The sequence below is a fragment of the Lissotriton helveticus genome, chromosome 9 (assembly GCF_964261635.1).
Source record: "Lissotriton helveticus chromosome 9, aLisHel1.1, whole genome shotgun sequence".
NCBI lineage: Eukaryota > Metazoa > Chordata > Amphibia > Caudata > Salamandridae > Lissotriton > Lissotriton helveticus.
In genome coordinates, this window is record NC_136070.1 from 956,573,993 (window position 1) to 956,589,390 (window position 15,398).

A 15,398-nucleotide genomic window follows, 5' to 3' on the forward strand; every position below is an offset into this window, starting at 1 on the left:
GAGTATTGCGACTCTGTGCTTGTTTGTAAATAGAGAATGAACCAAAGAGAACCAATTCTAAAACAGTAAATGCTTGGATAACAATCAATCAAATGGAGAGAGAAGCAGGCACGACGGATTACAACGGGGGCAAAGGCCTGCGTTAACTACCCTTCACTATCTGCAAAGAGAGAGTACTCCTAATAGAAATGAGGGGGGGGGGGGCAGCATTCAAAGCAGATCAGTGTGCATAAACACGAAAATGTTTTTTCTTACCACGTTGTGGTATATAAATAAATAATACCGGATCTAGGTTTGACTAGGCATAGCAATAACAGATAGCTCAATAAATAAGAGTCAAGATTCGAGGTAGTAGGAGTTTGCAGGTTTATTACAGCATAAAGGACAGGAACAGGACAACCTGCATAGGAATAGGATGGCAGGGCCCGGCAGCTGCCGGGGCTGGATCTGGGATGAGCGCGCTAGCTTTTAATAACAATACACAAGTATATATAGTAAAACAGTTGCATTACAGTACATATGACAGGCGGAGCAGTGGGTGGAGCAAAGGGTGTGACGCGTAGCAGTCGCGAAAGATAAGGGTGAAAGTAGGTGTAACAGGGCGTATACATAGACAGGTGATGCAAACGTAACAGAATATGTCATGAATAGGGCGGAAACATGGAGGGGGCTACCTAAGGAGCCGGGACCTCTAACCTAGTGGTGCGCGCAAACTGGCAATGACGTATTACTAGGAGAAGCTGGGGGCTACGAACTCTGTGCTAGGAGCAGAGACTGAAGTCTGGAGAGTCAAGGCGACATGTACCTAAACAGTATCTAGTATCTGATGTTTAGAGAACATGTTGATAGAATCCAAAAGTTATCGGGGTAAAGGCTAACAGACTCTAAGACTGGAGCATGCATTATTCTACATGTAGTGCGTGATGAAGAATATTAAATGACCATTAATACAGTATTTCTCTTACATGGAGACGTAAAGGCTAGACAATGACGGAAACTATTGATGCGGTTCAGTAGCTTAGGAATGCAGAGAAGGAGGGCTGAACTGATAACTAGAATCATAACATACTCTTGGCAGACTCAGAGGCAGAGCCAGGCTGAACCGGGCACTGCGAGGCAGGAAGCAAGTGAAGGGTCAGGGATACAGGTGGGGGCTGTATCGCTCCTCAGCGAGGGCTCAGGAGACAGGAGCTGAATCTGGTGTCCAGGCCCTTTTGAGGCCTAGAAACGGGGACTTTACAATGGAATAACGTGCACACTGAGAAACGTGGCAACGTAACTTTACATAGGCCTGGTATTCGTAGTTTTCACGAGAACTGGAAACTGGCATACTAGAGATGGACACAGCTATAATTGCGTCTTTAATCGAACATGGGGATACATATGCATATTAATCATGCACACATAACATATGATGGAGGACGCGTAGGGACACAGAACATGGCAAAATTTACTTTTCCACACACTTGACATTCGACAGCTTATGATATTTGCTATTAAAAAACCATTGAAATTCACTGAAAAAACCATAGGTTATAGACCATATATAGTTAGGAATTAGCATTTACAAAACCTTGAAAATTCACTGAAAAAACCATAGGTTATAGACCATATATAGTTAGGAATTAGCATTTAAAAAACCTTTTTTTACTCACACAAAACCATTGAAATTCCATATATAGTTAGTAGTACTAACTATATATCGCGCACCCGCAATCCACTGCTGATCATGTCACATATTACATCATTCATGACATGGTCAGTGACATCACTGATGACATCACTGATGACATCTCAAATGACATCACTGATGACATCACTGATGACATCTCAAATGACATCACTGATGGCATCACTGATGACATCTCAAATGACATCACTGATGACATCACTGATAACAACATCCAGTGACTGTGTATTTCTGTAAAGTTAAAATATGTCTTACATATTGAAGAATGAGTGGATGTAGAAGTGTCTGGATGAAGGATTTAGTAGGTGCATGACTGACTGTATGAGTGAGTGGTTAAATGTGTCTCACTGAGTGCATGGGTTAGTGACTGAACTCTGTTAATTTGTGCATCATTATGTTTGTTGTACTGTAAACTGCTGCATGTGTTGATCAGTAGCTATATGAGTAAGTATATGGGTTATTGATTGGTTGCTCAAGTATTTGTATGGGAGACTGAGTGTGTGTGTGGGTGGCTGGGAAGTGTATGACTCTGTGCATAGATGTGTGAGCAGTTGATTCACTAGATGTATGGGTTCAAAAGTGCACGTGGAAACAGCTGTATGGGTGGTTGACTGTGTGCATCAGTGTATTGGTGAGTGAATGGATATCTCAGTGCTACATGTCAAAGTAAGTACATATGTAAAACACAGTACATGTGAGAGTTGGCATATATAAATAACTGTGCATAAGAGCCAGTGAATGTGTGAGTGGCTGTATGGATGATTGTGAACTTGTATCAGGGATTGTAAAAGAGAGTAAATATGTGTTAGTATATGTTTGAATAAGTAAGGTGTGTATAACTGTATAGTTGAGGAAATGGAAGTGTGATTGATTCTTTGCATGACTGACTAGGTGTATAAGTAACTCCATGGATGAGTGACAGTCTGTGAGTGTCTGTTTACACTGAGTGTATCTAAGGTTATATTAGAGTCTGAAGAGGTTCATCGTATTATCACATGAATGATGTCATCAGTGATGTGATCAGTAATGTCAAATGAGATGTCATCAGTGATGTCATCAGTGATGTCATTTGAGATGTCATCAGTGATGTCATCAGTGATGTCATTTGAGATGTCATCAGTGATGTCATCAGTGATGTCATTTGAGATGTCATCAGTGATGTCATCAGTGATGTCACTGACCATGTCATGAATGATGTATTATGTGACATGATCAGCAGTGGATTGCGGGTGCGCGATATATAGTTAGTACTACTAACTATATATGGAATTTCAATGGTTTTGTGTGAGTAAAAAAAGGCTTTTTAAATGCTAATTCCTAACTATATATGGTCTATAACCTATGTTTTTTTCAGTGAATATATATATATATATATATATATATATATATATATATATATATATATATATATATATATATATATATATATATATATAGATAGATAGATAGATAGATAGATATATCTCCCTCTGAATGACCATTAAATATAGGAACTAAAGACTCTCACAAACAAAAAGAAACACTATTTTGGCCGAACTGAAGTAAAACACAAAGGCAAAAGGCAATGTTAGTACTGCTATTACAACTACTACTACTGTTAATACTTCTACTGATAGTAATATAGTGATTGCTATGATTATTATTAAGGCAAAAGCTGAAAACACTTGTAGGTAAGAACACTTCTAATCCTAGTTATTTGAATTAATACTGGGTTTGTATCAACTGTTCTGAACCTTTATTTATACTTTTGAAGTTTCTTTTTCCTCCCTGTTTTCTCTGTCACTGTTTTTCTGTCTTTCTCTTCCTCCTTCTATCTCCATTTCCTGCCTTTCTCCCTTACTCTGGGTCAACGTCTGATGCTGAAAAATAAGTCCTTGTCCCCAAACACCGGCACAAATGAAGCACTGCTCTTGACTCACCTGTACAGCAAACGTATTAATTACTGCTGCGTTATTCACTGCAGGAGGATTGAAGTATGTGCAGGCGGGTGTAACGCCATTGATGGTGACTGTGGGATTGGCGATCCCACAGTTCTCTAGGGAGAAGTTGACCACTTCTGTGCCTGGGCCGCTGTTCTCTGCAACACGGACAGTCCCGGGGAGACCAACTAATACTACATAGGAAAAAGAGACATGAAACTGAATGAGAATCCTTAGCATTTGACATTAGCACACTTCCTTTTTATAGCTGATCTGGAAGCTTGCATTAGTGTAGTTTCATGCACCTGCGCCCCTCAATATTTTGAGATATTCTGGGACCATAACCTAGCTCCATGTTCTGCCCCTTCCCCCAAACCCTTGTTGTGGAGTAATTGACGAGACTGGTGTAGGAGGGCACTCTGGATGGCATGTGCAGGAGGCAGGAAACTCGTAACAGACGGAAAATGAGTGTGGTGGTGGTCACTCACTGATACTGCATTCAACATCTATCCAGCTCACACAAAAGTATGTCCCCACAGTCAAAGTCGGTGGTGCTTTAAACCAGGCTTCTCCAAAGAGTAGCTCGTGGGCCACTGGTAGCTTTCCAACCAGGGGCGGCCTGAGGCATGTGCAAGCTGTGCACCTGCACAGGGCCACCAAACCCCAGGGGCCGCCACGCCAATGTATATCCTTAATATAATAATCCTCGGAGGATGGATACATATTTGCGTGGCGGCCCTGGCAGGGATTTGGCTGGCGGCTCTGTTCCACTTCCAAACACCCTGACCCCCCCCCCCCCCCTCCCCCCTCCCCCGCTTCACTGGCCTCCGAGCCTGCATTTCTCCGGAGGCCCCTATCTACGCTCCCTGCCCAGGGCCACCATGAGCCTAGAGCCGCCCCTGTTCCAACTACCTGTGAGTATCTCTCCTGTGTGCAGCCCAGCATACTAAAATTAGAAGCTGTTGCTTGGTTGAATTAATATGTGTATACCAAAATTGAAAAGTGTGTATTTGAGGTAAAAATCTGTGTATTTTCAAAAACCCATATTTCAAAATTATACTTATTTAAAGCTGATATTTGATTTGAATGATAAACCATGGAGCTTTGGGAGTCCTATTACTAACGTTATTCCCTTTGAGCTAGGGAGCATTACAGCTGTTATATATTACTTTTCAGAACAACAAGTGGGTCTTGGGCTGCACTACAGGTCCTATCAAAGCTGCTCAAAAGCTCCAGGCCACAGCCCTGTTTACAGTCATCTGTTAAACAAGGAAGGTAATCTGGGTGTGGTAGGAGGGCCACAAGGTGTGAGAGAAATAAGTTTCATCAACCTTGGACCGATTCTTAATCACCTTATGGTTCCTGGAAAACGATAATCGTAGGGGATTGTTCACGACAAATAATTTGGAGAGAAAGAACTATACAGAGAAAGAGCCAGGAGACTGTGGTCACTGAGGGGAGAATCAATAAGATCATGAGCCTGCACCCAGTCCCTAAAAGTTTGTTAAAACATGATAAAATCGATATGGCTTGGAGTGCCCCTCCCCACAAAAGTAGGTGAGGTGACTGGTACAGAACTCATGGAATCAAATGAAAAAATTGCAAGAATTTGGCAAACAACAGATTAAATTCATCACCAAGGAGACAATGGACTAAGTGGGCAAAAGGAACATCATCATAATTTACCAGCCCACACAATTTCTCAGTTGAGAACTGACGGGTTTTCAAGTTAAAATCCCCCATCAATAATACCACACAACCCCCTGAATATGGCTCATACAATTGTTGACGTCTTTAAGCAGTGAAACTGCTAGGCCAACATTTGTAAGATCAAAGAAAAATGGTATACAAATTAGGCAACAACAATTTAGTTGAAGGGCAATGAAACAAGATCAGCTGATAGCAGATAGAGTCACAATTCGACCATTTTACCTGGGCAGCAAAAGTGAGGGATATAAGTGTAGTCAAAACAACCTTGGCCCTGCCCATATTTCCAACCACTGCTGGTGTGTGGTAGGTGGTGTACCCATCCAAGAAAACAGGGTCAGTGAGCCAAGCCTCTTGAAGACAGATGATAGCATAGCGTTCAATGCGCCTAAGCCAATCAATCCTGCCCCACTTTATATCCCGGCCTGGCTACTAAGACTCTTACAGAGAAATCTGAGTGCCAAGCTGGCCTTTTCACAGGCCAGAAAGAGATATGAAAGAACGCTATCGCAGCCACATGGATAGCTGTCATCTCATCAGGGGATCTAAGGGAGTGAGAATTTCTTTGATTCCATACTCTACACGTTGTAATGATAGCCACTGGATCAATAGCTTAAGTCAGACTTGTACTGCCCTGTCCAGTCCTTGGATCTTCTCAGGACAAACCTCAACTTCCTACTGGCACAAGATCCTGGAACTACCTACTCAAGGCATTCACATTGTCCCTGCAGTGGAAGCAAACATGCTATTCAGTCACTCTTGCCAGTGCTTTATTTGTAAAAGAATGAGTGCAGTTGTCCATAGCTCTGATCAGAAGCCCATTGTCGGTGCTATTCATTCAATCAAACAGGATTTATAGAGCCCTGCTAAAATCACCCGCGCAGGCGCAGAGAGCCCTGCTGCTCGGGTGGAAATAGTTGAACAGGTATTGGGTCCTTTGCTGAATTTCTGGAGCGAGGGTGAGGTCCGGAGGTGAAGGGGAGGCTGTTTCAGGACTACACAGCGAGGTATGAAAAGGAGCATCCTCCACTGCTGCTTCGGCCGATGAGGGGGTGTGAACTAGAGAGAGGGAGGCGAAGCGCAGGTGTCTGGAGGGTTGGTGGAAACTCAGGTAGTGGTTGATGTATGCTGGCCATGATTGTGCAGGGCATTGTAGGATTGGATCCACATCTTAAATTGACATCTCTTGTGAATGTATTTATTTATTTAATTCGTTTTATATAGCGCTGGCTAGATCCGTAGGTATCAGAGCGCTTTACATTCAGTTACACAAGGTTACAGAAAATGATAACAATTATACATTACGTAAAAAATAAACAACACATTAAAAGAGGAGAGAAAGGTGAGAGGAGTAGGGAGGTGGGGGAAGGGGGAAGTGTGAAGGGGAGAATGCGGGAAAAGACGGAAGGAGAGACGAAGGGAAGTCTGCCCAAAGACCGACTGGGTAGGTGACGACCGAGGAGGGAATCCACAGCCCATCTCCCCTTTAGCTAAACAGGGTAGCTCCATCGGGCATCAGTCAAATAGCCAGGTCTCAACTGACTAGGGAAAGTTCACATAAGAAAGTCCTGTGGATAAACCAGGTCAGAACTAGGAATGGGGAGCCAGTGGTGTTTCTTGAGGTGGAGGTGATGTGGGTCCATTAGGGAGGTTGAGGATTAGTCTGGCCACTGAGTTCTGTATGGTCTGCAATCTCTTTAGTAGGTATGTGGTGATTCCATGTAGAGTGCATTGCTGTAGTCCATACAGCTGGTGATGAGGGCTTGAGTGACAGTGTGTCTGGTGGTGACTGGAAGCCACTTGAAGATCTTTCAAAGCATGCAAAGGGTGAGGAAGCAGGCGGAAGACACTGCATTGATCTAGTTTTTCATGGCATGTTTGCTGTCCAGGATTATGCCAAGGTTCCTGGTGTGGTCTGTAGGAGTGGGTGAGGGTCCTAATTCAGCAGGCCACTAGAAGTGATTCCACTGGGTGGTGTTGTTCCAGGAGATCAGTACTTTTTTGTCAGAGTTGAGGTTGAGGCAGTTGTTTTGCATCCAGCTGGCACTGTTAGTCATGCATAGGAGAAGTTGCCTTCATGGTGGATGCGTCTTCTGATAAAGGAAGGGTGAGGGTGAGGGTATTGCCTGCTTAGAATATGATGTTCAATCCATGGGTTCTGAAGATGTTAGCCAGGGGGTCATGTTGGCGTTGAGTAGAGTAGGGCAGAGGGATGAACCTTGAAGGATGCGATGTTCCAAGGTGAAAGGTGCTAGGCGGATTCTCTGGGTTCTTCCAGTAAGGAAGGTTGCGATCTATTTGAGGGCATCCTCTTGGATTCTGATCTGATGAAGCCTCTTGATCAGGGTGTGGTGGGGCACCGTGTCGAAGGCTGCTGAGATGTTGAGGAGGATCAGAGTGACTTTTTCTCCCCGGTCTAGGAGGTTTCTAATGTTGTTGGTGGCTGCGATCAGGTGCTGTGGTTTGTAGGGAATCCAGATTGGGATGGGTCCAGAAGGTAATCTGGGAGTTGGTGGTTGACAGCTTTTTTGAGGACTTTGCCAGGGACGGGGTGCAGAGAGCTGGGCAGGTAGTTATTTGCGCTCGTTGGGGTTGGCAGACAGTTTCTTGAGGCGGGGATTGACTTCAATTTGCTTCCATTCTTCTGGGAAGGTGTCTGAGGTAATGGATGAATTGAATATGGTGGTAGGCTCATTGCCAGTAGTCCTTGTTCCGAGTTTGGGACAGGGGTTCATGGGTGCTTCTGAGTGGACAGAGTGCACGATGGCTGCTGTGCTCTGTGTGGTGAGCTAGTCCCATGCGGTGATCTTGTGGTCGAAGTTTGTGTCTGCAGGAGCGAGGAGGCTAAGAATGTCAGAGGCAGTGGTTTGGAGTTCAAAGTGTTTGTGGTGGAGATCTTGTCATGGAAGAAGTCCGCCAGGATGTTGCTCAGTTCGTGGGAAGGGATGATAATGTTTTCAGTTGCTGAGGGGTTGGAGAACTCTTCGACAATGCTGAAGATTTCTTTTTTGAGGCTGGAGCTGGCTTTGATGCGGTCGGCTTGGGCGTTCTTTTATGTCTCTTTCAGGAGTCAGTGGATGTGGTTGAGGGATGTCTTGAAGGTGGTACAGTTCATGTACTCTTTGCTGGTGCGCCGTTTCCTTTCTAGTTGCTGTTGTGTGTTGTGGCTCTCAGTTCCAAGGTGTACCAACTGGCATGTTTTGTTGATCTCCTGAGTTTGGTAGGTTTGATGGGAGGACTGTAGGCACAGTTGGTGATCCAGGCGGTAAAGTTCTTGACACCCTGATTGAGGTTGGTTGTGGTGTCAGAGTGGGAGGTGTTGAGGTTGCTGGTCCATTGGTTTTCAAATATGTTGTTTCAGCTGTGTTAAGATGTGCTGGGCAGCTTGGTGGCAGTGCTGGGGGCTCCTGTGATGGTGAAGTGGATGATTGAATGGTCTGTCCATGTGAGCTTGTGACATGGCTCTACTTGACTCTGTCACTGGATGTGAAGATAGGGTTGAGTTTTTGTCCTGCATTGTGTGTGGGGCTGGTGACTAGTTGGGAGAGGCCGATGTTCATGCTTTCGAGGACGTTTGTTGTGTTGGCATCATTCAGGTCGTTGAGGTGGAAATTGAGGTCTCTGAGGAAGATGTAGTGCTCAGTGTTGATGACTAGTGGTGCAATGAATTTGGGGATGGTGACGCATAAGCTGGGGCATGGTCATGGAAGTCTGTAGGGGAGAGTGCCTCTGACTGTGTTTTTGACTTCTGTGTGGAGTTGGAAGTTGAGGTGATACCTGATCGGGCTGGTGTCATCTACGGCGTTGGTGCAGTGGATGGTTTCTTTGTGGATGATGATGATTTCAGCTCTGTGTTGGTTGATGCATTCCAGGTGTGCACATGCGCCAAATACCAAGGCTGCATAGCGTTGAATCCACCTCATGCCTCTTTAGCCCACTATCAGGCACTCCTTGTCTGTTTATCCCATTCTTGCAGGTTCTTGGTTTCTCCCGTTGTGATGGTTTTTCCATCTTTCTCTTCCTTCTTCTTTCTCGTTTGTGTATTTTTCCCCCTCTTGCCCTCTGTAAATTTGCGATGAGGAAAAAAAAGTGGCGGTCACCAAAAATGAGGGCGGGTGCGACTCACCGTCAACCATCAGCTCAAATTAGTTGTACTTGACGGATCTCTATATACCAGATCTAGATACTCTTTAATCCAGGAACTGAGCATCACACTGCATGCTGACAAGCATCCCTGTAACTATAGTTAGATTATATACTAAAAATGACAAACTAATATTTTGGGAGAAAATGTGTGCATTTCCAAAAAACTTAAAGCTGATATTTTAGTGAAAATTCTTGCATATTTGGGGACACCTATTGCTGATATTGTGTGACCCTGATTCCTGTGGCATCATTTAATTAACATAATCTATATTTAAAGCTTTCAGTAGGTGGGAATGCCTGCCTAAATTATGTATGTTTTAAAATGTAATAAAAACTATTAAAGCATAAAGCTTTCATTATACATATTATCATATAATTGCTGTCTGACACCTGAGCCTAACTGATCCGTATAACGTAGACCAGCTAACCATGGAACATTTGTCTTACATCAGAGATAGTTCTTCTATACAAGTCCTGAACTTGTGAAATCTACTCAACTTTTTATTTGCCTTTCTCTCACCTTTCAAATATATTCTTGATTACATAGTATGAAGAATAATCTACTTGAAAGGATCAGGATGGAAAAAGTGAAACGAAATGGATGGTGGAACTGAAAAATGTTGGAATAGGCATTTGAAAAATTGTAGGTAGAATGTTAGACATGGTACCTGTGCAATAGTTTAAAGCTAAAGGTCACACCCTTTTATGTCACTTTAGGATACATAAAAAGATGCGTGCCAGAATATGTCCCCCTACCTCGTCAATGGTTTCTCCAATGCACCTTTCATGCTATTGAATAGGAGGTGGAAATGTTATATAGCAGGCCTCTCTCACATTGGCTTCCTATACACCAACAAGAAGTTCACCCAGCAGCCATAAATGACATCTCTGCAAACTATTTTTAAAAACAAGCATTAGAAATGCAATCGGGCTCGGATTTATTTGAGTTTGAGCTAATGGCATTGTAAATGGTAATGTATTTTTGCTAAGTGTTATGGAGTGTGTTAATGTGGTGGTGGTGGTACTGGTAGTACTGGCGGTGGTGGTAGTACTGTTGGTGGTGGTAGTGGTAGTACTGGTGGCTGTAGTAGTGGTAGTACTGGTGGCTGTAGTAGTGGTAGTACTGGTGGTGGTAGTACTGGTAGCACTGATGGTGGTAGTACTGGTAGTACTGGTGATGGCGGTGGTACTGGTAGTGGTAGTACTGGTGGTGGTGGTGGTGGTATTGGTAGTGGTAGTACTGGTGGTGGTGGTACTGGTAGTACTGGTGGTGGTGGTACTGGTAGTGGTAGTGGTAGTACTGGAGGTGGTGGTACTGGTAGTGGTAGTACTGCTGGTGGTAGTACTGGGGGTGGTAGTAATGGTAGTGGTGGTACTGGTGGTGGTGGTACTGGTAGCGGGAGTACTGGTTGTGGTGGTACTGGTAGCAGTAGCATTGGTGGTGGTGGTACTGCTGCCCGTAATACTGGTAGTGGTAGTACTGGTGGTGGTGGTACTGGTGGTGGTAGTACTGGTGGTGGTAGTGGTACTGGTTGTGGTAGTACTGGTACTGGTAGTACTGGTGGTGGTGGTAGTACTGTTGGTGGTGGTAGTGGTAGTACTGGTGGCTGTAGTAGTGGTAGTACTGGTGGATGTAGTAGTGGTAGTAGTGGTGGTGGTAGTACTGGTTGTACTAATGGTGGTAGTACTGGTAGTACTGGTGGTGGTGGTGGTACTGGTAGTGGTAGTACTGGTGGTGGTGGTACTGGTAGTACTGGTGGTGTTGGTACTGGTAGTGGTAGTAGTGGTAGTACTGGAGGTGGTGGTACTGGTAGTGGTAGTACTGTTGGTGGTAGTACTGGTGGTGGTAGTACTGGTAGTGGTGGTACTGGTAGTGGTGGTACTGGTAGCGGGAGTACTGGTGGTGGTGGTACTGGTAGCAGTAGCATTGGTGGTGGTGGTACTCCTACCCGTAATACTGGTAGTGGTAGTACTGGTGGTGGTGGTACTGGTGGTGGTAGTACTGGTGGTGGTAGTGGTACTGGTTATGGTAGTACTGGTACTGGTAGTACTGGTGGTGGTGGTAGTATTGTTGGTGGTGGTAGTGGTAGTACTGGTGGCTGTAGTAGTGGTAGTGCTGGTGGCTGTAGTAGTGGTAGTACTGGTGGTGGTAGTACTGGTAGTACTGATGGTGGTAGTACTGGGAGTACTGGTGGTGGTGGTGGTGGTGGTACTGGTAGTGGTAGTACTGGTGGTGGTGGTACTGGTAGTACTGGTGGTGGTGGTAGTGGTAGTAGTGGTAGTACTGGAGGTGGTGGTACTGGTAGTGGTAGTACTGTTGGTGGTAGTACTGGTGGTGGTAGTACTGGTAGTGGTGGTACTGGTAGTGGTGGTACTGGTAGCGGGAGTACTGGTGGTGGTGGTACTGGTAGCAGTAGCATTGGTGGTGGTGGTACTGCTGCCCGTAATACTGGTAGTGGTAGTACTGGTGGTGGTGGTACTGGTGGTGGTAGTACTGGTGGTGGTAGTGGTACTGGTTATGGTAGTACTGGTACTGGTAGTACTGGTGGTGGTGGTAGTACTGTTGGTGGTGGTAGTGGTAGTACTGGTGGCTGTAGTAGTGGTAGTACTGGTGGCTGTAGTAGTGGTAGTACTGGTGGTGGTAGTACTGATGGTGGTAGTACTGGTAGTACTGGTGGTGGTGGTGGTACTGGTAGTGGTAGTACTGGTGGTGGTGGTACTGGTAGTACTGGTGGTGTTGGTACTGGTAGTGGTAGTAGTGGTAGTACTGGAGGTGGTGGTACTGGTAGTGGTATTACTGTTGGTGTTAGTACTGGTGGTGGTAGTACTGGTAGTGGTGGTACTGGTAGTGGTGGTACTGGTAGCGGGAGTACTGGTGGCGGTGGTACTGGTAGCAGTAGCATTGGTGGTGGTGGTACTGCTGCCCGTAATACTGGTAGTGGTAGTACTGGTGGTGGTGGTACTGGTGGTGGTAGTACTGGTGGTGGTAGTGGTACTGGTTATGGTAGTACTGGTACTGGTAGTACTGGTGGTGGTGGTAGTACTGTTGGTGGTGGTAGTGGTAGTACTGGTGGCTGTAGTAGTGGTAGTACTGGTGGCTGTAGTAGTGGTAGTACTGGTGGTGGTAGTACTGGTAGTACTAATGGTGGTAGTACTGGTAGTACTGGTGGTGGTGGTGGTACTGGTAGTGGTAGTACTGGTGGTGGTGGTACTGGTAGTACTGGTGGTGGTGGTACTGGTAGTGGTAGTAGTGGTAGTACTGGAGGTGGTGGTACTGGTAGTGGTAGTACTGTTGGTAGTAGTACTGGTGGTGGTAGTACTGGTAGTGGCGGTACTGGTAGTGGTGGTACTGGTAGCGGGAGAACAGGTGGTGGTGGTACTGGTAGCAGTAGCATTGGTGGTGGTGGTACTGCTGCCCGTAATACTGGTAGTGGTAGTACTGGTGGTGGTGGTACTGGTGGTGGTAGTACTGGAGGTGGTAGTGGTACTGGTTATGGTAGTACTGGTACTGGTAGTACTGGTGGTGGTGGTAGTACTGTTGGTGGTGGTAGTGGTAGTACTGGTGGCTGTAGTAGTGGTAGTACTGGTGGCTGTAGTAGTGGTAGTACTGGTGGTGGTAGTACTGATGGTGGTAGTACTGGTAGCACTGGTGGTGGTGGTGGTACTGGTAGTGGTAGTACTGGTGGTGGTGGTACTGGTAGTACTGGTGGTGTTGGTACTGGTAGTGGTAGTAGTGGTAGTACTGGAGGTGGTGGTACTGGTAGTGGTATTACTGTTGGTGGTAGTACTGGTGATGGTAGTACTGGTAGTGGTGGTACTGGTAGTGGTGGTACTGGTAGCGGGAGTACTGGTGGTGGTGGTACTGGTAGCAGTAGCATTGGTGGTGGTGGTACTGCTGCCCGTAATACTGGTAGTGGTAGTACTGGTGGTGGTGGTACTGGTGGTGGTAGTACTGGTGGTGGTAGTGGTACTGGTTATGGTAGTACTGGTACTGGTAGTACTGGTGGTGGTGGTAGTACTGTTGATGGTGGTAGTGGTAGTACTGGTGGCTGTAGTAGTGGTAGTACTGGTGGCTGTAGTAGTGGTAGTACTGGTGGTGGTAGTACTGGGAGTACTGATGGTGGTAGTATTGGTAGTACTGGTGGTGGTGGTGGTACTGGTAGTGGTAATACTGGTGGTGGTGGTACTGGTAGTACTGGTGGTGGTGGTACTGGTAGTGGTAGTAGTGGTAGTACTGGAGGTGGTGGTACTGGTAGTGGTAGTACTGTTGGTGGTAGTACTGGTGGTGGTAGTACTGGTAGTGGTGGTACTGGTAGTGGTGGTACTGGTAGCGGGAGTACTGGTGGTGGTGGTACTGGTAGTACTGGTGATGGTGGTGGTACTGGTAGTGGTAGTACTGGTGGTGGTGGTACTGGTAGTGGTAGTACTGTTGGTGGTGGTACTGGTAGTACTGGTGGTGGTGGTACTGGTAGTGGTAGTACTGGTAGTACTGGAGGTGGTGGTACTGGTAGTGGTAGTACTGATGGTGGTAGTACTGGTAGTACTGGTGATGGTGTTGGTACTGGTAGTGGTAGTACTGGTGGTGGTGGTACTGGTAGTACTGGTGGTGGTGGTACTGGTAGTGGTAGTAGTGGTAGTATTGGAGGTGGTGGTACTGGTAGTGGTAGTACTGTTGGTGGTATTACTGGTGGTGGTAGTACTGGTAGTGGTGGTACTGGTGGTGGTGGTACTGGTAGCGGGAGTACTGGTGGTGGTGGTACTGGTAGCAGTAGCATTGGTGGTGGTGGTACTGCTGCCCGTAATACTGGTAGTGGTAGTACTGGTGGTGGTGGTACTGGTGGTGGTAGTACTGGTGGTGGTAGTGGTACTGGTTATGGTAGTACCGGTACTGGTAGTACTGGTGGTGGTGGTAGTACTGTTGGTGGTGATAGTGGTAGTACTGGTGGCTGTAGTAGTGGTAGTACTGGTGGCTGTAGTAGTGGTAGTACTGATGGTGGTAGTACTGGTAGTACTGGTGATGGTGGTCGTCCTGGTAGTGGTAGTACTGGTGGTGGTGGTACTGGTAGTGGTAGTACTGGTGGTGGTGGTACTGGTAATACTGGTGGTGGTGGTACTGGTAGTGGTAGTAGTGGTAGTACTGTAGGTGGTGGTACTGGTAGTGGTAGTACTGTTGGTGGTAGTACTGGTGGTGGTAGTACTGGCAGTGGTGGTACTGGTGGTGGTGGTACTGGTAGCAGGAGTACTGGTGGTGGTGGTACTGGTAGCAGTAGCATTGGTGGTGGTGGTACTGCTGGCCGTAATAATGGTAGTGGTAGTACTGGTGGTGGTGGTACTGGTGGTGGTAGTACTGGTGGTGGTAGTGGTACTGGTTAAGGTAGTACTGGTAGTGGTAGTACTGGTGGTCATGGTACTGGTAGTACTGGTGGTGGTGGTAGTGGTAGTACTGGTGTCTGTAGTACTGCTAGTACTGGTGGTGGTGGTGGTACTGAAAAGAATACGCTCTTAGGAACTGCTGGAGCTTTAGGACTGCCACTGCAGGCTATGTGACAAGGTTCTCTAAACAGTGAAAACTCAACATATCACACGTGTGCCTTGACCCCTAACACTGCACGTAATTTTTGTAAGTAGCCCCTACAGCCCTAAGTAAGGGTGCATTATATAATTATTACATGTGTGGACGCATCTGCATGAGCAGATATGCCCCTGTGCCGGCCAGTTCAAATGCTGCCAGTACAAGTGACCAAGCAAGCCATTTTAAGTACATGTGCTGGACACAGGTCAAAAACGAGTTCCACAGCTACATTATGGCTTCACTGAAACTAGAGATATTTAGTATCAAACATCTCACATTTATAAACCCACACTGGTTCCAGTGATGGATTTATTAATATATGTACCAAGAGGTCCCCTTAGAGCTTCAAAGAGCCCACCACCTT

At 46.0% G+C, this 15,398-nt stretch overlaps 1 protein-coding gene across 1 annotated transcript in view; it reads right to left on the reverse strand.

Moving 5' to 3' along the window:
- The window catches only part of LOC144783084 (cadherin-related family member 4-like), a 361,413-nt gene that overhangs the window by 310,814 nt on the left and 35,201 nt on the right, over positions 1–15,398 (reverse strand). Inside the window, exon 2 of the mRNA XM_078662246.1 lies at positions 3,610–3,803. Coding sequence (XP_078518372.1) covers positions 3,610–3,803 — 194 coding nt within the window. The remainder of the gene's footprint in view (positions 1–3,609; positions 3,804–15,398) is intronic.